The sequence below is a fragment of the Danio rerio genome, chromosome 5 (assembly GCF_049306965.1).
Source record: "Danio rerio strain Tuebingen ecotype United States chromosome 5, GRCz12tu, whole genome shotgun sequence".
Lineage (NCBI taxonomy): Eukaryota > Metazoa > Chordata > Actinopteri > Cypriniformes > Danionidae > Danio > Danio rerio.
The window spans coordinates 32,597,920-32,622,668 of record NC_133180.1 but is presented as its reverse complement, the minus strand read 5'-3'; the positions used below and the strand labels follow the sequence as shown (position 1 = coordinate 32,622,668).

Here is a 24,749-nt window from a genome sequence, read left to right as displayed (position 1 = left end):
CCTTTTAGACTTTACGTGCTTTTACAATTGTCAATTGATAAATCAGATTGTATCACCAGCCAATCAGGACACTCCATTTTTATGTCACTACAAAGTGGCTTCTGTATCAAGATACATGGTTGGATCTCTGCTTCCCACACAATATTTAATAATTCTGCACCAGTTCGCATGGAGAAAAGAGTTTCTTTGTCCCTACAATGGTTTTCTACATTCAATTGATTCCGGACTACTGGTCCTCCTTTATGTTTCAGCAAGCTAAAGTTTGGCAAAGTATGCTTTAGGTTGAAATCTAAACCATAATGAGACTCAGGTAATGTGTGGGTTCGAAAAGAGGCATGGTTTCACAATTGACAACATATGAGACCCACATCAACATATCTCACAATGCATCTGACTACTACAACTGTCCATCCTACTAAGCAGTTTTTAAGCCTCAAGACAGTTTTGTTGGAAACCATCCATTTTAGATATTTACTTATATCTTTCAATGCATATGTGGACAAAAAACAAATACATGTCACAGTTTAATGCCATGTGTATCTTTGTGAAACAACTAGAAGCTCAGATGTAGTTAAATGAAACTCAGTTACAAGTTACAATTAACAAATAAAGTTTACAGATGTTTTGAATGAGGTATCATGCATGAAAAGCTCTAACATCATCAGATCTCTGAAAATAAATGGTAAACTTTTGTGTTGAAGGCCTGTTCCCACCAATAAGGGCAACTAATGTGTGATGCATTGTGATGACATTGAAAGCCACTGCAGGGAAAAACATCATTTATTGCCTGAAACTGTGTACAATGTCAGCTAGTGTGTGTGTGTGTGTGTGTGTGTGTGTGTGTGTGTGTGTGTGTGTGTGTGTGTGTGTGTGTGAGTGTGCACGCATGCATGTGATCCAGTCCAGTGGGTAGCAAGTAAAACATTCAGCTGTCAGTCCAAGGTGGCCTGAATGGAAAAGACCTGGGCACGTCCATCACCCCTGCTCAGCCTCCAGATGGCTCACCATGGTCAGCGTATGGACCACTTCAGCCCACCTTTAAAATGCTGTCAACAGATTCAGATAACAACTTAAAAATTATAATAATCTACCAAATTTAAAACAAAATAAAAAAATTTAAAAAATCAATAATTTGCAAGCGATTATGTTGCATCTTGTAGTTGTATTGCAACCGGTGTGGAAAAAAAGTGTGGTGCTGGAATCCTAGTGCCTCAGATTGTGATTTCCACAATGCAGAAGATCCCATTATAAGCATGTGACTACACACATACTCAAATATGCATGTGCTTTTTACTCACTCTGCCTTCTCGCTATATAACACGGTAGAGTCTAGATAAGATACATCTGCGGATACGCACATCAATATAGCATCATTTTTGTGACACTGTATAACAATAATTGATATTTTTACAGTACTGTGATTGTTGGCTTTAGGGTTGGGGTAGGGGTAGACGTAAAAAAATATATATCATTTATTGGGTAGTTTAATAAATAACAAATAAAAGTTGGTACAATAGCTGTTTTTACATTACTGTGATGGTTAGGTTTAGGGTTGGGGTAGGGGTAGACATTAATAAAATACAATTAATGGGAAATGTAATAAATTGTCAGGGTTCTGCCACTCTGGTCTTGTAAATTCTTGTTTTGGTGGCAGAGCTCGGACACTACCCATGTCTGGTCCTGTTTCTGTCTGTGTGCGCGCGCGCCGTCGTGGGTGTACGCAGAGTGTGCGCGCTCCTGCTTGACGCGGCCGCGCGCGCGCGCTCTGCGTCCCTCAGACGCGTGCGCTCTTGTACTCGTGTTTGTGTTTTCGTCTGTCAGCAGCGTGGTGTTACATTCCCAGCGTCTCAGTCTTGTTGGTTTCGGTTTTGGTCGGCGCTGGGATGAAGCATGCACGCTGCGTGTGTGAGCGCACGGTGAGTGTTTTCATTCATCGTGTGCTCGTGTCTTGCGTCTTTTGTCAAAGCACGTGGCTCGGTGTTTACATTGTGGTCACGTGCTTTTGTCGTGTGCTTCAGTGTTGTGTTATGTGAGCGCATGGCTTGTATTGTCTCTCTGTGTCATGCGCTCTCCCGTCTATTGTCTAGTCCCACCCTCCTTGTTTACTCATTATTAGTTTGTCATGTTCACCTGTGTCAATTTACTTTTTGCTTTATAATCCCCCTCATGTTTTCAGTCCTTTGCCAGTTCGTCGTCGATATTACCCTGTCTTGTTGTCTCCAGTCCTGTTTTGTCCTGCCAGCCCTGTCAAGTTTGTTTTTGTCTTTTTAATTCATGTTTTCCCTTCGGGGTAGTTTTGATTTGCCTTTTATTTTTATTTGTAGTTTATAATAAATAATCCTACATTTTTCTGCAATTGGGTCTTCACTCCTTTTTTCCCTCACCGACCGTGACAATAAATAATATAAATAATTATCGTTAACTTCCGGCTACAGCCGTTACTGATCTAGCAACAACCATATAACAGGACTCTAGACTGTGACCAAATGGTTGCAAATTATTTTTGATAATGTGAAATAAAAATTCATATGGTCACACTAGTGTGTGAGTGTGTAATGTTTAGGATCCTGATAACTAAAAAAGACTGTTTTAACTGGAGGTGGACTGAGGCCCTGTTTACACTAATACATTTTAGTTTTAAAACGCATATGTTTTGCTATGGTTACGTCATCCGTCCACACTACGCCGGAGTTTTCGAGTTTATAAGTTTATAATATAGTTTATACTTTAGCTGGATCTCAGTCAATGTTTTGGTCTGCACCAAAGTGAGATTGCTGTAGTCCAAAAGATCCACACCAAAGAGGGAAACAAACTTGAGTCAATTTCAATCAAACCAAGCACTAATAATTAAAAACTGCATCAATTTTAGAACAACTCAAAACAAAATATAAGGACTGCTCAGCGTAAGAGACGCTCAGGAGAGTGGGCTGGATGGGTGCTGCTTTGTCACTAAAGTTTAATTTGGCTCCGACTATATGTCAACTGCTTGCAAAAACACCGAATATCAGATGTCACTCTGTGGTGCGGCAGAAATTTGAACAGTGCCATGCATTTTAGAATTGTAAACACAGCCTAATATTATAGATTTTTATTAGGATACGCAAACTGGAGCCGTATAAAATAGTTGACGTGCGACCAATTTTTACTGCAAAATGTTCACTGTATGCGCGTACTTAGGAGACATTCACGCAGAATGCATCTTTGCACCAAAAAAACACCAAACGCAGCGTTTAGGAACGGTTTAAAACAGTTGACATATTAACTTGCTATAGTAAACAATTCCCACAATGCTCGCCCTGCCATCAAGCTCTTCTGATTGGCCCACTGCTTTAGAACAGAACACAAATGGGTTGGTTAATTACAGCTGTAATCACAGTTCAGATGACAGAGAGCTACAGCTGCGAAAATTTTAAGGTCTGGATACAGGAGAATGAAAACAACACTGACTGATTTTGTTTTAGAAACCAACTAAATTTACAAAAAATGGCACATCTTATTAGTGATCATGTGGTGAGTGTTAATCTACCATTTACACTTTTTGAAAAGTGAATAGACATCCAGTGGGTTAAAGTTAGCTATGAAAATGACTAAAACCATTCACGGTAAAGCTAGTGTTATGGAGTTTGCAGGTAACAGCGTTTGCCTCATCTACACATTTTAAGCATTAGATGTTCTAACATTATTTAATCCTTTATTTAATCGTCACGATGCTATAAGTCATGCAAGTGGTATCATCACGAAAGGGCTTGCATTCACTAAGACTAAACTAATATTGCAGCTCATGAAAAGAGCGGTATGACTATTAAGATAACGTATGAAATTTTTAAGTTACATGTCAATGGCATCTGTGCAATATCAGACAGCACCCATGAGGACAGCACAGTTATTATCGTTAACTCGGTTCATCTCATTCATGTCAAGCAGTGTGTGTAGGGCCAGTGGGTGCATGCAGATTTTTGTTTGTTTGTTTGTTAGTTTCTGTTAAATATGTTAATAAAAAACTTATAGTAATTAAAAAGGTTAATTTCGAGCCCTGTATGTGTGTGTATATATATATATACAGTTGAAGTCAGAATTATTAGCCCCCTTTTGATTTTTGTTTGAATTTTTAAATATTTCCCGAACGGTGTTTAACAGAGCAAAGACATTTTCACAGTATGTCTGATAATATTGTTTCTTCTGGAGAAATTTTTATGTTTTATTTTGGCTAGAATAAATGTAGTTTTTAAGTTTTTAAAGGTATTTTAATTTAAAAAATTTAAGCAATTTTTTTATAGTCTACAGAACAAACCATCGTAATGACTTGCTTTATTACCCTAACCTGCCTAGTTAACCTAATTAACCAAGTTAAGCCTTTAAATGTCACTTTATGCTGTATAGAAACGTCTTGAAAAATATCTAGTCAAATATTATTTACTGTCATCATGGCAAAGATAAAATACATCAGTTATTAAAAATAAGTTATTAAAACTATTATGTTTAGAAATGTGTTGAAAAAATCTGTTCTCCGTTAAACAGAAAATTGGGGAAAAAAATAAACAAGGGGGCCTCAACTGTATATATATATATATATATATATATATATATATATATATATATATATATATATATATATATATATATATATATATATATATATATATATATATATATATATATATATATATATATATATATATATATATATATATATATATTTTTTTTTTTTTTTTTTTTTTCCTCTTCAAATTTTGTTACATAAGAACTGTATTTTTTTAATTCCCAGTTGTATTTAAAAAATAAAAAAAAAAGTTATGCTGAATAAGAAGTGTATGTATACAGTTATGTTTGGCTTTTGACACATTATTTAAAATATGTGGCTAGGAAATTGCGGTTACCTTACTTTTTTTGTGGCCAATAAAAATTTTGGCAGGGCAAGTAAAAATCTAAACCACTGGCCCAATCAGGCCAGTCGAAAAAATCCTTAGCGTTGAACAACAATGCGGTGAAAAAAGAAGCTCAAATAACACGGCACTCATTTAAAGATGCTGAGTTGTTTTATGCACTAAAGGCTGACTCTACCTAAATAGGAACCAAAGCTCTATCATCTCCTGCTGTTCACTACACCATCTGCTTCTAGAAAGCACAGTGGACATTAGTGTGGTCATTAGTTTTGACAGAGTAATGTTCTTTGAAGGCATAAATGTCATTTCTAAAATTGCATTTTATTAGCTCAGATAACACCAAAATCCTCTGTAGGTCCATAATCAAAAATATCAAATCACATACTTCCTTTTCTCCATCTCCACAATAACCATCCAATGTCAACAATCATTTCTCATTGATTATTAACTGCAACAAATAGATTCAGTGTTAAGTGAATAAAAGATCACACAGTCAGAATCAAGCTCAGGTAAATACAAGACGTTCCCCACATAAGGCAATTGTGCAAGATTGTGTAAATCCCAGTATTATTCAAGTCTTATGCGCATTATATCATATCTAAAACCTGAAAATTCTTCTCAAATAAAATTATTATTTATAAATCTGATCATCAGACACCATTTCATCCGATATGAATAAAAATGTTCTACTGATTGTTTTTGTTACAGTATTATTAATAGTTACAACCCCGAACCACAAATCCAAATTAAAGGGTCACGAAACACCAAAACACATTTTTTGAGCTGTTGACAGTCGTATATGTGTCCCACACTGCTAAAAACACTATTAGGACACCTTTATTTCACTAAAAAGTGTAAATTGGTTGTTTTTGCATTATTTCAAGCAAATTCGTACTTGTTTGAAACGAATTTTTGAAGCTGCGTCACGGTCATGACATAATAGCGTTTATTCCAGCGTGCAGACTGGGCGTCTGTGCCAGAGTGTGTCTTATTACGTCTTACAGTGTGATGCATTAATGCATGAGTAAGGCTTGGTTCAAACCAATCAGCACGCTCTATTGTGCAACATCATTAATATTCATTACTGTCACAGTGTTTAGACGGCAGAGACGCCACGTTGTGTTGGCAAAACAAGCATGAAGTGTTGCTTTTATAGTTTGCTGCAGTTAAGTTTCGTTTTCATTTTCTCTCTGTGAGAGCTCAGACTCACGTGTGGATTACAGTGTACGCGACGCTCGACAACAATAACTTACGTGTCTAAGGAGGAACATTGTTTACCTGAGAGTTGTTCTCATCTGCAAACGCTGAGATCCGGATTCGCTTGTAGTATTCTCTTGATAAAGACGCGGCTCTAGTTGCTGTTGATTGTCTCTACAGATTTGGTAAGTGAGCGACCAGTGCTCTTTGTTTATTCAGTTTGTTCGTATCTAAAAAACTATTGCACCGAGTGTAAACATGTTAGCACCACAACCAAACTTTAACCTCGTGTAGGGTTTTTACCGCATTTAGTGACCGGAATAACACACGCAGCTTTCTGACACTACCTGCCGTGTGCATCTAAGTTTCCGGGAAATGCTGAGTTTTTTTTTTCTCTCATTCGCCGTGCGGTATCAAACATTGCATGAAAAATACACGCTTAGAGCAGTTCCTCGAATTAAATATCTTCTTTGTCGCGAGGGGCATGAATGAATTCCCTGAATGAAAGAGCCAATCTGCAGTTAAAGTCCACCATTTAATAATTTGCCAAATAATTTGACTACAGATGTCCATGTAGGTTAAACACCATCACTTTCTACTGTGTGTGTGAATTTTGACTCTGAAACTCGCGCGTGCCCCACTCCTACACCATCCCACTTTTCTTCCTCCGACACTCCCCCCTAAACAGAGCTGGACACGCCCACTTTTCTGACTTTTTCCAAAGTAGAGGTGTGAAAACACCCTGCTGAAACGAGGGGGTTTCATGGCCCTTTAAATCATAATTCTAACAGTGAAGTAAGGCAGGATGTGTCTTCATCTTGGTCAGATGGTGCTCAGTGGGTGCACTACATTCACATAACATGCAAACAGCGATTGAGCAAGTATACTAAAATAGCTTGTTAATCAATACCTAGCTCAATATTTGGTCGTAACAAGAGGTAACCAAGAGCTAAAGGGTGGCCATGTGTGATCTTACGCTAAAACAAATGACTTGTCCTCTAGATCCCTATAAGTGCAATCTAGGAATGAATGGCAGATGGGCTTTAGAAAACTGATGATAAGAAGATGTGGAAACGGGGCATGCATAAGAGAGATCTCCTTGCCTCATGAAGGAAACAAATGCATGCTCTTTCTCTAAAGCCAGCAGTGGTAAAAGGCTTCTGCACAGAGATGTGCGCTTGACCCACATATCCTTTCCTTCCATAAAAATGCATGAGCTATGCATCTGCAGCAAAAGAACTGCAGGATGAGGCAGTGGCTATGACCTGTACGTAACATAGACGTGCAACTGAAAGTCAATGCTTAAATCAATACCATATTACCTAGCACTTTAATGTATCTCCAATAATGTTTTATTAGATATATACTGACTGACGGCTTTCACTCTCACCTGGACTCACCAAATAGTTCATAAAGCTGAGGTAAACCTACTATAAACTACATCAAGGTTACTTAAATACGCAAAGTCAGATGACAACAAACAATAGAACAAGAGTTTGGCCATTGTGTGACATTAAAACCAATTATAACCAATCTGCAATCTATTTGAGAGGGCACGAAAACACACATGCTGACTAATGCATCTACCCCCAATGCAAAACACCATATGACTTTTCATGTTGATTAGTATTGTCACTGAAACATCAGGTTTTTAAAAGAAAGTGAACATATAGGAATGAAAAGATGGTGGTGGTTTAAAAAGTGCAAGGCTGTCTAACAGTATTTATATCCACGCAGGAATGAGGTAAGTAGTAAAAGCAGAGGAAAATAGGACAGGTGTCCTACATAACTCAGGACACAAACAGAAGAAGTGAGAAGAAAGCCTCCACTATAATAATGAACTAGCTTGCTATCTTGACACTGCTTTTACTTAGGAAGGTCTTTGAGCTTGATTCATCCAACAATTACCTTCAGTCCACAAATTTCATTAAAGATTTAGTTCACTCAAAAAAATGAAAAATTATCCAGTTAATTCAGGAAATTTTCATCTTAAATATTTTTATGTCATTACAATTCTCCTAGTTCTTTCTTTATTTTGGACCATAAATTAAGATATTTTTAATTAAACCAGAAAGCTTTCTCATTGTCCATAAACAGCAAAGGTCTTGAGACATTCACAATCATTCCATGTGACTTCAGTGGTTAACTAATCATAAAAAAGCTACAAAAGCACTTTTTTGTCTTCTGTATCAGATCCTAGTGCGCGTTAACTACTGGCAATCAGACACTTGGAAAAAAAAAAAGTCATTTTTACCCCCTTTTGGTTCACAAAAGTGTTCTCTGAGCTTCACATTATAATAAATTGAACCACAGAAGTTCCATGGAATGTTTTGACAATGCTTTTGGTTCCTTTTCTGGGATGCGTTTCCCAAACATCGACTAACTCGCGGCTAAACTATCAGAGCATGATGCATCATTTGGGAAAAGAATGATGTAGTGACGAGTGTTTCCGAAAACCTGTAGTTTCTCTTTCGCAGATCCATCGTTTGAAGTACGTTAGTTATAACATAAAACGCCCATAATGATGCTCTAAACAGGGTAGAGTAACAACTTCTTCAGAGAAGAACCCCATCATTTCTTTGTGCAAATTGTGTTCCACTGATAGTGAACCAGCCTTTACTGATAAAATGTGCATGACAATCACCTTCGATTAATCATGCATCTCTAACAAATACACAAACATTTATATGCATCAATTAAATAACTCATGATGCATTTCCATCATCATCATGAGTTTATTTGCATGAGATAAGGTAAAATTACTGTAATTTCATTCCTCTCATTTACTATTCCACACCACTTATTTGCATTGTTTTGAGGCACAAAAAACTTGATATTTTAGAACCATTTTCATTCAGTCGTTGGTGGGAAAAACATACTAAACATACAAATTGCCAGGCTAATTTTTTGCTGAAACAGTTTTTAATTTTTCAACAGTGAGTGTGACATTATTGTTGTGAGGTATGCACCGAACGAGTGGAACTTGATTTTAGTACACCTCTTTGATTTCTGATTAAGACAACATTAACAAAACAACATTTTTTTTTTTGGGGGGGGGGGGGGGTGTATTTGGGAAGTTTTGCTTAAAGAAACTCTTACTCTCAAAATTTCATATGGATCCACAAAAACAACTAAAATCACTCCGTTATGAAAGTACAGTCCTGCGACAACCACTAGGAGATTTCACACCAAGTAGCTATAGGAACTATTAGTCACCAAGCTGGTCCCTCAAGAACTAAATAAATCCCTTAGGCCATTATCTTTAGCAAAAAAGGCTAAGAAATCTCCAACAACTTGCTATGCATCCTCACAACACAATGCTGAATACAAGGATGCATGTAAATGCTGCTAACACTTCTGTTTCTTCATTCAAGTCTTCATCCAATCAACCTGCACTTACGTCACTGCTAGTTTCTGTTGTTCTGAATTCTAAGTCAGGAGATATTTTAGTCCCTACAAAAGGCATTCCTAAAGCTAAATCATTCCCAGTTGGTGCAGTGCAAACATGGGGGGAAAGAGGGTACATCTGTGGTGTGAGTAGTTCTAAAAACTATGATAATGTTCAACTAAAGGCCACTAGCATGTAAACTACATGCACATGGCTATATACTTTTCAAATGTTTGCATTTTAATAGACCCAAAACGCTGCAGTGTACATGGAAATGACCAAAATGCATAAAAGATTGCCACTGTTAGCTTTTAATTAGTGTACATTTTTAGCAAACGCTGCCTTTATGACATTATTTTAATTGTTGTTTGTTGACCTGCATAGTAATTGATCACCACAAGGCTAGTGATTTGCCAAATTAATTGGGGTCAATTATGAGTTTATCCAGGCTTAAAAATATCACTACTGAATGTCAGCACGACCTGTGGTACTACACCTCCCAAAATACAATCAGGCAACAGGGTTTACACTGGAGCTTGAGTGTAAGGATAATTTCTAGATAAAGTGCAGCTGTAATCATCCATAACCACCTGGGCAAATGCTCACTCACTAGCACCTATAGTAACAGAACAAGACTCCTCATCCACGAGCTCATTCTTCCATAACAAGTCAGAATGACGTCATTTCAGCTAAGCAACCTGGTAGCTCTTTTCACAAATGATGTGTGTAAGAGCCGATGCTGAGAAAACATGCTCTTCTGCAACAGATCTCTTTTTTATTACCGGTTCCAGTCATCCGATGTCACTTATTCTCGCACAACTATCATAAGATCGCATCTGAAAACGCAATGCATATTTATGGCACAGTCGTAACGAGCTTACTATAATATACAAACGGCACTCGCAAATGAAGCACGCGCGGCCGATGCAGCCCTTAACGTGAACAATAAACCGAGCAGACAGCGGGCGCTCCGCAAAATTCAACCCCGTGCGGTTGTAGGACAGAATGAACCCGGGCTGCACATACTGTAATTCCTGCGACAGCCAATGATTTTTCAACCGTCTTCATTCAATAATAATACAGAGATGCTTATTGGCTCGGGTTCCATTCACAATATCACTCCCAGCTCGAATATATGGGAGGACTGAAAGCAACAATAGACAAAGGGTGAAAATCTCAAGTAAACGTGAAGCGTTTGGCAGCGTGCATCTCTGCGTAATTGCGCTCGTTCCGTTCATTGACCGGGAACGCGGACTGACTGACTGATCGCTGTTGTTTTACATCAATTACCAGTGTGAGGAACGACAACGGTCAGATCTGTGACTCTTCACGCCGTTCAGCCCGTCTAAATGCGTTTACTCGAGCCTGCGTCTCGTCTATTATGACTTACCTCTCTCACGACGCCTGTCTCTCTCAGATCAGGATGCGGTAATACACGACAACTCTGTGTGACTCTGTCAAAGATGCAACTGTAGGTTGACTTGTGTAACGGCAACAGAAGCGACGGGGCTATGTTAACATGGTTTTAATACGCTCGTGGAGCAGCGGCGTTTTGTCCTCAGAATGACCATCAGAGTTGACAAAACTGTGGCTTTAGCGGATGCTGTGACTGCGGTTTCCTGGCAACCTGAATTATGTTGCGCTGATGACTGAACTGATGCATTCATTCATTCACAGCATATATATATATATATATATATATATATATATATATATATATATATATATATATATATATATGTGTGTATATATATATATATGTATGTATATATTTATCACACAAACACACACACGCTACGGCATTTAAACCATCATAAAATCTTTTAAGTGGTAGTTTGTCTGACTGACTTATCTCAGTTGTTAACTTGGGCAGTGTTTGCCTTTTCCCCTAGCGTATTACTCTGAGTGCAGTACCCCTAAAAAAGTCAGTGATCTGAGAGCCAACCTGAGACTGATGTAGTTCAGAGCAGCTTCTTCTGTTTCAGCTCCTCAAGAACGGCGTCTCCGGGTAGCGCGCGCTTGTAAATCTCTCCCCGACACAAATCTAGACATCCAGTGCGGTGGCGCACCGTCATTTACATCCAACTCATTCAAATCACCCTCCCAGGGAAAAGCAGGGAGTATCTGCCATTCGGCATCTGCTGCGGTCGACGGTTCAGTCTGGCCAGTTGAATTTTCATTGACTGTTTTGTGGCAACCCGCTCAAACTAGCGTGCTTGTCAGATTCCCTCCGGTCTGTTAGTGACGTTCAAGGTATTTCATTGGTTGGCTGCGGTGTCAATCTGAATACAACTTACACTTTGAGGCGGGACTAGCGTAGAACTGCCTTCCACGGTTCTGCCTGTTGGATGGACAAGGGAGGAAGGCGCGCCTCCCTATGGTGTGTTATTTTAGTGCATTTAAACTTGTGTGTGTAATTAAATATTTCGATTGATTAGGACACAACACCAGAAATGTAACTTAATAATAAAGGCGTTTATTCTCAATATTTAATTGGTAAATGGGCTGCCGTTTTCTACAATAATAAAATACAACAAATCTGAGAAAAAAAAGTTGATTAAATCAATACAATTTATATTAATGTACAAAATAATCACAGCCTTCTTTGTCCTGTTGTCTAATCATTGCTTCAACCCTTTTCAACACTTGAAAGCTACGAAAAACAAAAGTGTCTTTGTCTTGGAGAAATTGGGAGCAAACTGACCAGAACATAGCTGTTTTAGTGACTCTCTTTCTGGTCTGTGCTCTGAAAAACACAAACACCACATTGTTCTGATCAGGCGAGGTGTTACACTATAAATGCTTGTCATTAAATGGTCAACGGCTCTTAGGTCTACATTTAAAAGGCCTGCAAGTACAGCATGGGGATGTTCACTTCATTACGCTCACATTAACAAGATTATACTGACCGAATAACGACCAACTTAAAACATTTTCAACAGGGTTCAGAACTGTAACCATAGTTTTCTGTTGTTATTATTGAGAGCACTTCCATCTTTACAAAAATATTTGTTAAAAAAAAAAAAAAAAGCAACACAGAGAAAATAAAGACAATAAAAGAGCTCATGACAACCATGAAAAGGAGAGGGCGAGACATAGGCAACAATGAAGACCTCAGAGGAAATAGGGTGTTGTCGTTCTCGGTGGTATGACTCTTTCTGAGTCAGGAACGGCCCGGAATAACTTGGGCTCCCGTGTGTTGACGTCTTTGAAGACCATGATGGAGGCAATGTTACCGCAGCGGTAGCAGTAGTTTGGGGCCGACCAGACGGTCACCAGCTTCTCATCAAACATAAATTTGTAGCCCTCATGAACCAATTGATGTGCACGGCAAATCAGCTTCAAGTTGTTGATGTGAACAAACTTTAACAGAAAAAAACAAATAAAAAGATTTAGGTTATGCATGAAGTGAGGTTTTTACTTTTACTACAATCTCAGACACTGTGCACTAGAATGTACATGCAGATGCCAACTACTAAGTCTCCATCTTTATTACTTAGGCAGTGAGTATGAGCCACACAAAAACTCAGTTTCTGCATAGTTCAAAGAAAATTGACAAGGCATGGGATGATAAGCAGTTTCAGGGTTTACCATGGTTTGATTTTAAAACCGCTAATATTTACTGTCGTACCATTTCTAAGGTATATGCAAGCTTTTTTTAAATGTTTTTTTTTTTGTGTTTTGTAAATTAATCTGTGTTTTTGAAACATATGAAGAGTGCAGAGGTCAATGGTGCATTTTAATTATTTAGCCTGACATGTTTAGTGTTCCAAAATATTATAAATGTCTACTAAAATTAAATATTTTGTGTTTAATACGGCAAAAAAAAAATTAAAGTTAACTTATTTTAAAGCAGTAATCGCAACAACGTGAAACAGTGGTATTTTTATCCAAGTTTATCGTACCGTGCAAAACTTATACAGGCCCATGCCTAGAATCAACAAATAATTAGCAGACCTCAATCTGTAATTACAGAGCAATAGTATCTTCCATAGGGAAGTGTTATAAAAGCCAAAAACAAAGCAGACTGTGCACTTTGAGAGCGATTTTTACCTCATTAGTGACCTTAGCACCAAACAGCCAGCCAGCTCCTCTTGGACTGATAGCCCAGGTGTCCACGTCCTCTGGGTCGGACCAAACAAGGTCACAAAATGCTCCCTTGTGAGGGATCTCCTGATTGCGTTCAATGGTGCGTATCTGGTCCAGAGTTTTGATGTCAGGTGAAAGGCCACCATGTACACAAAGGATCTGCTCATCTATCAACTGTGGGAGAAACAAACAACAATTATTAGATAATTGACAAGTTAAACTAGCCAATCGATATGATTTTTAGTTTGAAGCACTGAATATATTGCAACCATTTTATGCTAGTTCTGCAATGATGTATTGCAACAATAAATAATATCCCGAATCTGTGTAATTTATGTACACAATTGAAAAAGATCAATTGATTTGTTTTTAATTCTATAAACTACTAATGACAGTTCTTTCCATTTAAAAATAAAAAAATATTCAGATTCATAGTATCAAAAGCCATTTGAAATAACATTCATAATCAATAAATCCATTGTATGTACATGCTACAGAAGCTACCTAATTCATAAAAAAAAAATAGAATCAACTACAACGAACCAACTGTCTGTTGTTCTCTATTAGGTAATATCATGTTCTCTACTTGAGCTCTATACCTCCCCCAAAAGCATACAGACACAGTGTGATTGGCTGTGCCTTTCCCTGCTGTCAAGTAAGTGGCTGCTACTGTACGTTTGGATGTTCGCAGCTCCAAAGCCGCAAGAAAAATTTCCAGTGAGCCTTACAGTGCAAGACTCAGGGGAGACATGGACATAAAGAGTTACTTTTCAAAGTAAAGTCACTTGAAGTCAAGTTCGCTACAAGTCCACCAAAATAATAATAATAATAGGTAACCATGGTTGTGCAATTAATCAAAATTTAGATTCGACTATGACCTCCACAACGATTTTAAAAATATTTTGGCTCATAGGCCTCATATTTGTAAAAATGTGTTCAGACGTGGCGCTTAGTGCTTTCGCACATAAACCCTCAGTGAACTACAGATGTGAACCTATAGTGGTCTCATGCTGCGTTCACACCAGACGTGGCACACGCATCAAGCGCGAGTGATTTACATGTTAAGTCATTGCAAACACGCAAATAGACATCCTGCGGCGCGATACGCGCGAATGACGAGAATTGTGCGGTGCGCATGGCGCGAATGGCGTGACGCGAATTGAGCGTTTGACGCGCTTAATGCACGTTTCACACGAATCACTCGAGTTCGAAAATCTGAACTTCAGCGGACATTCGCGCCGTGTTAACCAATCAGGAGCTTGCTCTTGTGGGGGCGTGATTGTGACGTATCACCTGTTGTCGGTGTCCCAGGGGAAATTCCACAGCAGACACCGACAAGAAGTTCATCAAACTGGGCTGGGCTCAGTCAGAAGCACCGCTGAAAACCTCCATCAGCCAGGTTCAGTTTCTGGAGGAGTCTATAACCTTAAAGAGCTGGATGCACCTCTGAAAGGATGTAGTGGACTCAGACACGGCCCTAAACGTATCGACGCTGATTATCATCCTTCATAAAGCACATAAACACTGTTATTTTCTTCATAAAAATCCATGTTAGCCCTTTAACTATGAAGCTAGAGTCACGGGGCAGACAGAAGACCTGCCCATCACGCGAATCCGCGTCTGTTCTGAAGTGAATTTGACGCGCGAATGAAGCGGGGTTTGACGCGCGAATGAATCAGGGTTTGACGCGCGAATGAATCAGGGTTTGACGCGCGAATGAATCAGGGTTTGACGCGCGAATGAATCAGGGTTTGACGCGCGAATGAATCAGGGTTTGACGCGCGAATGAAGCGAGTAACCTCAAATGTTTACGCGGTTCGGTTATTATCAATGTCATCGATTCGGTTCAATTCAACATCTCGGTGCATCATGATGCAGTAGATGCTTTCCATACACAGTTTTATATTTTCTTCACAGGACAACAATTCTTGTAATAAAATGTATGTTTATATACTATTTGTAATACAACTTTATCCCTTTAAGGTGCAGTAGGTGATTGTCTTCAGAAACATTTATTGTTGTGCTGGTTGAAGGTCTCTTCATAGTCCAATAAAAATGATTAAAGTAAATAATTTAAATGTATTTATATGTATTTTTATTTTCTGGGTAAGGCATAAAACTAACAAATGGTCATCCAATTAAATATTGTCGGGCCGACATCTCCCATAATTCCGATAATTAGCTCAAACTGTCTGTCAGCAAATGCAGATTTGGAGTTCTGCACATCTGTTCACGCAGATCTGCCATTTGCGCTTCCCACCCTGCATAAGCGCCACGCGTTCACGAGACAATCACAGACGCGGTGAAATCAAATGCTGAATTGAAACTTTTGAAAATCCTGAATCAATATTGGAGTTACTTTTGCAAGCTGGAGGAAGGATGACACAATAGCTGAAGTATTACTGTTAGACAGGTAATGTTCTGTTTTAAAACTATTTTAGTCAGGCTAAGCCTATGTTAGATTGTGTTCTGTTATGAAGGGCTTATATGGACAGACGTGTCGTTCAGCCACTGAATCTCCCGGCGAAAGATTGATGCAAGTATTTTCAGTTTTATAAGAGACCTGTGACAGCATCGATAATGTAAATTTTTATTTAGTTTGACAACAAAACATCAATAAATAGCGCTATTCCGCCTAACCAGCTTTACAGAGCTGAAGTTGCTTGTATATTCACATTGGTTCATTTTTGAACAATGACAGCCTTCCTATACTGTTTACCATGCAACACTGAATATTCGCTCTGAAATAGAATGAAGGTATGGCTTAATATAAATGTAATTCCTGCACGCCGCCGGCCAAACACTAACTAACTGACGAATGACATGAACTAGTGGGTTGTCTGCTGTTGTGACGCGGTGCGCGTTTGCAATTTCAGGAGTCATGGCTTTGAATCACAGTCCCTCCCAGCTGTCCAAAGACATATATGCCAAGCGGTTAGCATTTTGGCAGATCACCTACTGCACCTTTAATACAAACAGTCAGATATATGAACTGTACTAGATTTAGAGGTGTCCATGTCACTGCGTGATTCTGGCTAAAATGAGAATTGCAATTTTTTTGCTTAAAATAAAGATCACAATTTTCTCACGATTCTGTAGATGTAAAATAAAGGTTGAGTTATTTTTTTTTTCAAACATATGGTAAAAACAACAACAATAATCATAATATTATGTGTAGGTCTACAGGTTTCTATAAATAATTATATTCTACTTATCATAATTCTGATGTTGAATTATGTTTGAGATAGGCCTATGCTTGCAAACTGTCATTGGCCCCTTTCACACAGTGATACCGGTAAATATCTGGAAAATTTCCGGAACGACTTTACCGGTATATTCAAAAAAGCGCTGTTCACACAGGCGAGGACGTTACGGAAATTTTCCGGAAAAGAGCATTCACACATCCATTCCAAAATACCGGTAAATTCTGACATCATTCACCACAAATGAGCTTTAAACGGCTGCGCTTGTATTTGTAAACATTTGACTAAATTACAAACTCTGTGGATGATCAATATTGTGAACAACTTTCGCAGGATCACTTTCTCATGTCGAGATGTTCATAATATGTGCGTGTGCAGGCGCTCACAGGCTGTTTCACAGGCACACGCAAAGCTTGAAGGTAAACAAACAACGGCTTATCATAAGAAACTCATCGATGATTATTTAAACAGTTGGCATAAAGAAGATCATATAAACGTGATCTTACAAACTTCTAGCAGCTAAATGTGTCTGGAAAAATATCCAAAGGCTTTTATTCTAACAAACCGCGCGGGTGTAAATGCGTCTGACTGTTGTGATTGGCTAAAGCAGACGTCTCACGTCAGCACGTTCTAGACGTGCACGCGCTTATTACGGCAATATTCCTTCTGCATTCACACAGCGCAGCATTCCGGCAAATTGCCGGTAATGTTACAACTTCTCTTTCCGGAAAATAGCCATAACGAATTTACCGGTATTTTCAAAAGGGACCTGTTCACACATATAACCTTTCCGGAAAATTTCCGGCAATTTTCCGGAAAGGTCTGTATAGGTGAAAGGGGCTATTGACAAAATAAGACCATAAAATTCACTGGTAAAATCAACATTATATAGGCTAGAGTAGTTATACTGACACTGTAAACATTTATTTTCATGCACAACTGTGTGTTCGCTATGAAAGAAAAAACATCAAATGCTTGTCGCAATCATAACTCTATAATGCAGTATGAGTATTTAAATGATGTGCACACTTTCAGTTTCATTTTCACTGCCGTGTGCTGTTCATACTTTGCGTGCAGCTCTCAAACGATCACCCTGTGCCTCAAACTGAATATTATTTACAACTTTATTACCTGTTACTCACAGCCTACACAGGTTCTGTTCACTAAAGTAGACGTGTGCGCGTCTATCATTAAGTAGAGCACGCACCCACTCACTCTGTGGTAACAGCTCACGGTCAGCAGCTCACGTAATGTGTGATTTCCCAGCCGCTATTACAGCATTATATGAAGACAAAAATGAAACTTTTAGGTGAATTATACCTTATAAATATGTAGTCAGTATGTGATTCTTTCAACATTATTTGGAGGTGTCCATGTCGCTGAGCAATGTATGTGAAACAATGAAAAGACTCTTGCAGCCACCTTTGATTTTCTCCTGAACTTGAAAATATGATTGGCAAAATCGTAGAAATGCTGGATTAAGATCCTCTAGGGGGTCGAATCGAGATCGCAATCTTTTTTCGATTAAATGTGCAGCTCTAAACTGTACCTTTAAAAACTCAAGTACATGCACAGAACAACAGAAGCATTTATAGAAAATAAACATAAATACCCCGCTCGCTTTCTAAGCCTTGTCTAAAGAGTTCTTTCTTACACCCCAATGATTAGTCACACGTTTAACAGAAAGGGCTGCGATTGGCTCTAACGCTCTGCCATCACAGCTGATCCATGATAGACGCAGAGAAGAAAACTCGCTGGGCAGACACACGCTTGTGTCTTTTTCCAGAAGTATCATATTTCCAGAAGAACATCAACAGCCAAGAGGAGAGGAAACTATACCTCATGACAGCAGGTCAAAGGTCCACAGCAAGAGTAAGAAAAATGGCGTTTACTTTTATTTTCTCCAAAATAGTGAAACATGGGCTTCTGCTGCAAGTGTCAATAAAAGAATGTCCAGCAAACCCACGTGCAGTGAATTGTGCACAATTTCTGCGTTTTTACGTAGTTGGAACATTTTAATTACTCGCGCTCGCCTCTCTCGCCATAGTAAGCTGCGGCGACATAGTGCATAAGAGATAAATGGTGCTCCCAACTTCAAATATTTAGGAGCACCAGAAAAAAATTTAGGAGCACCAAAAAAATTTAGGGGCACCATTGCAAATTGTATTTTAAGGGATTTATTGTATTTTAAAACAACATCAATAGGACTAACAAAAACCAGAAACCAATATCTAAGTAATGCTGTGATGACTTACTGATATTTGTGCAATAATTCTAAAATGAATGTCTAATAATTACAGAATATTAATGATGATGAAAATGACAATAATACTAACAATTAATTACATTTCTCATCATCATACTGCCTTAAATGTGCTTAAATGCAAGTTATCTGCAGTAAAAGTCTGTTACTTTATGAAAAATAAATTTATGGTTTGCATCAATCAAAAATAAAGCATTGCAGTAAGAAATATTTATTTTGCCCTATTGTTTTTATGCATGTCAATTTAATAAACAATATTCCTGCTACAAAACAAATGAAAGATTATAATAAATCAGTCAATTCAAGTCTTAAAATGTAAACAACTTATAAAAAAACATCCCATAATGTAAATAAGTTGTCACTTAATAAGCATCTGTGAATAACTCAATTTTGACAAAAATATCATATAGATAATTCTAAGGTGACAAAGTGTCGAGACCTGTAAAGGACCACCAGAAACGGTTGTTTTGTTTATCTTATGATTAAAGTTGTTGCACGTCCGCCGGTTCCTGCATCAAAATGAGCTAGTTTGAGCTGCTTCTACATCAGGGGCAGGGCTCGAAATTAACTTTTTTACTTGGTAGCACCGGCGCTCCCAACTTCAAATATTTAGGAGCACCAAAATAAATTTAGGAGCACCAGAAAAAATTTAGGAGCACCCACCAAAAATGAATGAGCACCGCTGCAAATTGCTTTTTAAGGGATTTATTGTATTTTAAAACAACATCAATAGGACTGACAAAAACCAGAAACAACTATCTAACTAATGCTGCGAGGACATTGATATTCGTGTGAAATAATTCCAAAATGAATGTCTAATAATTAGGCTATAGAATATTAGTGATGATGAAAATGACAATAATAGTAACAATGAATTACATTTCTCATTATGATACTGCCTTGAATGTGCATGAATGTATGTTATCTGCTATAAAATGTCTGTTACTTTATGAAAAATAACTGTATAGTTTGCATCGAACAAAAATGAAGCATTGCAGTAAGAAATATTTATTTTGAACTGCTGTTTTTATATGCACATCAATTTATTAAATAATATTTCTGCTACAAAACAAACAAAAGATTATAATAAATCATTCAATTCAATGATGAAAGCTGCAAAGCAGTCATCAGTAAATAAATCAAAAATAATATACACCTCAAAAAAAGAATAGACAAAAGAAAGAAAGTAAAGTCTCACTTCTATCACTCTTTAAAAGTTTTGGTTTCAGTTTGTGTCAATTTAAAGGTTCAGTCTGAGCTGATCTTCATCTTTCTGTGTTAGTGGAAAAGCAGGCGAGTCAGCTGACCCAATTTATGAGCAGGCAGAGCAGGATTCTTGCGATGACCACCGGCGAAATACCGCTCTTTGTTATGAGCCGCAGTTTCAGTGTAAACTTAGTAAAGGCGAGCTTCTTTGGCGATGATATGTACAGTATTAGATTTGACTTTTAGCGGACATTTGCGCTGAACACGCAGTGAATGCGACGCATGGAGATTCGGGCGCCTTCTCCAAGAAGCGCGTACTCAATTGATCTCAGCTGGTGGATCATTATTCACCACGTGACGTGTCATGATCGCTCTCATCTGCACCTCAACTTTAGGTGGGGTTTGCAAACCTGTGTGCTTTAAGTCTTTACTCTTCAGCCGTTTGCATTTCCCGTGGTCATAAAAGCTCCTTTCCTGTCATCTGACAGCGGAATACCTTGAGTGAATGAAAGCTAATATGAACCAATTTAGCGGCAGGGAAGAGCGATTCAGCACGTTTTTACAAAAAATCAAAACAGGTCGCACTACAACCATTATCTGCAGTCGCACTAATGCGCCCAAATATATTATGAGGTCGCATAGATTAATTTTCGGGCGCATGTGCGACCAAAATGGGCGCAATTTCGAGCCCTGAGGGGTCTCAAACTCGCGGCCCGCGGGCCATTTGCGGCCCTCAGTGCAATATTTTGTGGCCCGCGCCGACCGCTGTACACTGACAGAATCAGCGGAGCGGGGAGAGAGAGCGCTCCCCGCTCCGCTGATTCTATCCGTACACAGCGGTCACTGGCATTCCCCGCCCGCCGTGTAAACAAAGGGGCGGGGATGCCGGTGAAGTCACCACGCACCCCGCCCCTTTGTTAGACGCTGTGACGGGCGGGAAGTGTTAGGAGGGAACTCGCGCCGGCCAGAACCAAGGTAAGCTGTTCCAGCCCCTGCCTGCCACTTGGCTACCTATCTGCAGCCTGCCACCTACCTAGCTACAGCCTGCATCTTATATATATTATAGGTAGATACAGACTGGTACAGACTGATGTGACTGGAGTGGGGTGGGGGTGTTTTATTTATACATATACGCCTTTTTTTTAGGTGAGGGAATGGAAGTTTTGAGTGAGTTCCCCCAAGCCATACTGAGGGTCTCAACTGCTTCCGCTCTAAAGCCAAATGTGGTTCAGATTTGTGAGAAGAAGCGCTGTCAAGTCTCTGGCAGCAAGGAGTAGGCAAAAGATGCCATGTTCAGAAGAACTGTTCATAATCTTCACTCAATGTTCTATTAATGTTCAGGACACTTCATGTTCAGAAGAAATAATTAAAACTGTTAATAATGACATTTGAGGACTTTTTTTTGTGAAATCCCTTATGCGGGCCAGCCTCACCCAGACTTTGCCTCCTGCGGCCCCCAGGTAAATTGAGTTTGAGACCCCTGTTCTACATTGAGGTAGCGAAAAAAAAAAAAACAGTGAAGAAACTCGACACAGAGGAACATAAAAACCTCACTGCCAGCTAGCGTTTCGAAAGAGTTATTACAGAGCAACACAAACAGCGCGCATAGGATAGTGTAGAGGTTATCGGATGCACACTTCACAATCTCACTGGAAGCAAGAGGTGTTCCAAGTACTTCTCGTATACTGTTTTTTCCAAATAATATGAATTAAGACAAACTGCTCCACTTACATGTTGATTTTCCACATAGTATATAATAGGGAAATATGCGATTTCGGACACAGCCCTATAGTCATGACTATAAATTCAAGATCTTGGGTGCAAGTGGTCGAAATTAACTTCCTCCGCAGAGAGGCAGGGGGTACCCTTATAGATGGAGTGAGGGAGCTCTATCACTTAGGAGGGACTCAGTGTAGAGTCGCTACTCCACATGGAGAGACGTGGCCAAGACATCTATTTTGAATGCTTCCTAGAACTGTTCTGGACTTGTCCCACCAGGAGGAGGCTAAGGGGAAGACCAATGACTCGCTAAAGGAACTGTCACTCGCTTGCCTGGGAATACCTTAAGATCCCCCAGTGGAACTAGAGAAAGTGCCCAGAGAGAGGGAAGTATGAGGTTCTCTCCTGAGACTGCTGCCCCAATGACCTAGCTCCGGATAAGCGCAAGACAATAACTGGATGTATAGTTTCCTACATTTCTTTTATACCAATTCATACTTAGAAATATAAACAGTTTCATTAATCCAAAAATTATTTGATTTAAACAAAAACATCCTAAAATTATTTGATTTAAACAAAAACATGTGTTTCCTGAGTGAGGCCCATTAGTAAGAAGACCAAAACAAATATTGATAATGTTGAGATGTGTGATTGATAGATAGACAGACAGACAGATAGACAGACAGATAGGTATTCCAAAATCAACACTTACGGCAGCAACAGTGAGCATGTCGAATACTTTAGTGCAGTATCGCCAGGCATTAGCATTTCCATATTTAGTTTGGCACTCATCTGTAGACAGAAAGCCAAAACAATTAAAATCCCAAGTAAATTCAAAACAAAATATTTCAAAATCTCTGATTTCTGCAGCCTTACCATAAAAGCCATAGACCTGTGTAATCTGCCTACTCTCGTGATTGCCACGCAACAGTGTGATGCGGTCAGGCCACTTTGCTTTAAGTGCTAGCAAATATGTGAATGTTTCTAAGCTGTAATATCCTCGGTCAACAAAGTCACCCTGGATGAAAGAAAACATACCAATGTCTCCTCAATAGATGATGGTGGAACAATTTCCAACGCAGTACTAATCACAAATCATCAATTAAAATTATTGTTGTAATATACTTCACCATGAAAATGTAGTTTGTATCTGGTACTTGGCCCCCAGTTCTAAAGAGTTCACATAGGTCATAAAACTATTTATAAAAGAAAAAAAAAAGCTTAGTCAGTATGCATGTTTTTACAAAAACACGACATCAGCTCAACATCAATACCAGGGATGCATTAATGGAGCCTGCACACACACCTGTCCATGAATGTCCCCGCATACAGTGACTGGAGTGGATACTGGCTGTACATTTGATTCCTCAAGCAGAAGGTCACATACATAGTCACATAATCTCTGTCAAAGCAATAGAAATGAAGACAAGATTTGAACAAGTTTGTCAAGTGAATGCTATCAACGATGGTGACAGAAGCAGATCTAGCGGCGCATCTAAGGTCACATTTATTAATTTAAAAATGAGCTTTTTTTCCTAAGCCACATTATTTCAACATCGTATAATCATTTGTTTGATCACTGTTGCTATTTTTGTGTCATATTTGGCGGTACTGGATGAAACTGGTAAGACGTTGCATTGCATCATTATGAACTGATCCAGAAGCCCAGTTGTTTACGTACAAGAATTATATTTAAAAACAAACGAATGGAGGACGATTTAATCAAACCTGAAACCTGCTAACAAAGACGCAGATGTCATGAATTAAGATTTAACAAGGTTGATGATGGAAAGCATAAAATGGGCGTTTCAAACTAGTTCGCATGATAGCAACAGAAGTTAGCCACCCTATGTGTCCGCAAGAAAATAGTCCCTTACACAACTTTGTTATGCCCAACTGTCCTTACGGTCGTAACGTTATATACGATTATTTCTGAAAATACGAATGAAATCAATCCCGGAACATAAGATAATAGACTGGACTCATACGCAGCGACTGCATTGCACTGACACACTGCTATTTTAACACCTTCCGCCACAACCAACACGAGTTTATAAATACATCAATCGCTAGCATGTCCAATATTCTAAGAGAAACATAAAATTACTCAGATCAATCACCTTTAAGTCGTTCTCTGGTAGATATTTGCACTGCCTCGCAATTTCAACATACTTATCCAGGTCCAACGGCGCCATTTTAAGAACAACAGTCGATGGAAGACGCGAAGAGGAAGTCTTTCTACGTCACACAGAGTGGTGATGATTGACAAGATGATCAGCCAATCGCAGGCCAGATTTTATATGGAACTTGCAAAGTCGTTACATTCTGTTCATCGCGTTCTCAAAGTAAACTTGAAAAACTAATTTAGCAAGAGCCTGCTTATTAAAAAAAGTTTTTTTTAAAGTGATTCAATTGCGGTTGCTTCCATTCGGCTTATTATAAAAACATTCTCAAGTTACTGACTGACCACGAGGTGGCAACAGAGGTTTGCTTGACGCGTAGCCTTCTCTCCAAAAGGTGTGTGGTGAATTTTCTTTTCTTTTTACATGTCATTTTGGGGTTTTATATTAAAGAAAAAACTATTTCAACTTTTTGTAAACCTCATATTATTTATTATAAAGTTTTTTTTATTCATAAATGTAAATATACTCAATGTAAGCCAAATGAGAATAACAACTGCACTTGAAAACCACTACAGACTCTCATAACAAGAAAGCAGTTAAAACTTATAAAATATGTGCTTTATTTGATATCCTGCATTAATTTGTCTATTTTTTTCATGTGCCCTCTCATCTATTTTT

The 24,749-nt window shown here is 38.6% G+C and overlaps 2 protein-coding genes across 10 annotated transcripts in view; both read right to left on the bottom strand.

Moving 5' to 3' along the window:
• Positions 1-11,658, bottom strand: part of scai (suppressor of cancer cell invasion) — a 53,600-nt gene extending 41,942 nt beyond the window's left edge. For 5 of the 9 annotated variants that reach the window (XR_012406910.1, XM_021476512.3, XM_679172.9 and 2 more), the window contains exon 1: positions 11,414-11,658. The gene's annotated coding sequence lies outside the window, so the exon portion shown is untranslated. Of the gene's footprint in view, positions 1-10,858; positions 11,047-11,413 lie in introns of those variants that run through there. The other 4 variants (XM_021476513.3, XM_073952284.1, XM_073952282.1 and 1 more) reach the window with 1 other exon arrangement.
• Positions 11,659-11,924: 266 nt separating this feature from the next.
• Positions 11,925-24,220, bottom strand: ppp6c (protein phosphatase 6, catalytic subunit). Its single transcript, NM_201005.1, is given in 7 exon segments — positions 11,925-12,831; positions 13,522-13,731; positions 22,661-22,740; positions 22,825-22,966; positions 23,079-23,144; positions 23,255-23,350; positions 24,069-24,220. Coding segments are annotated over 7 exon segments (918 nt in total). The 5' UTR covers positions 24,144-24,220; the 3' UTR covers positions 11,925-12,582.
• Between the last annotated feature and the right edge of the window lie 529 nt (positions 24,221-24,749).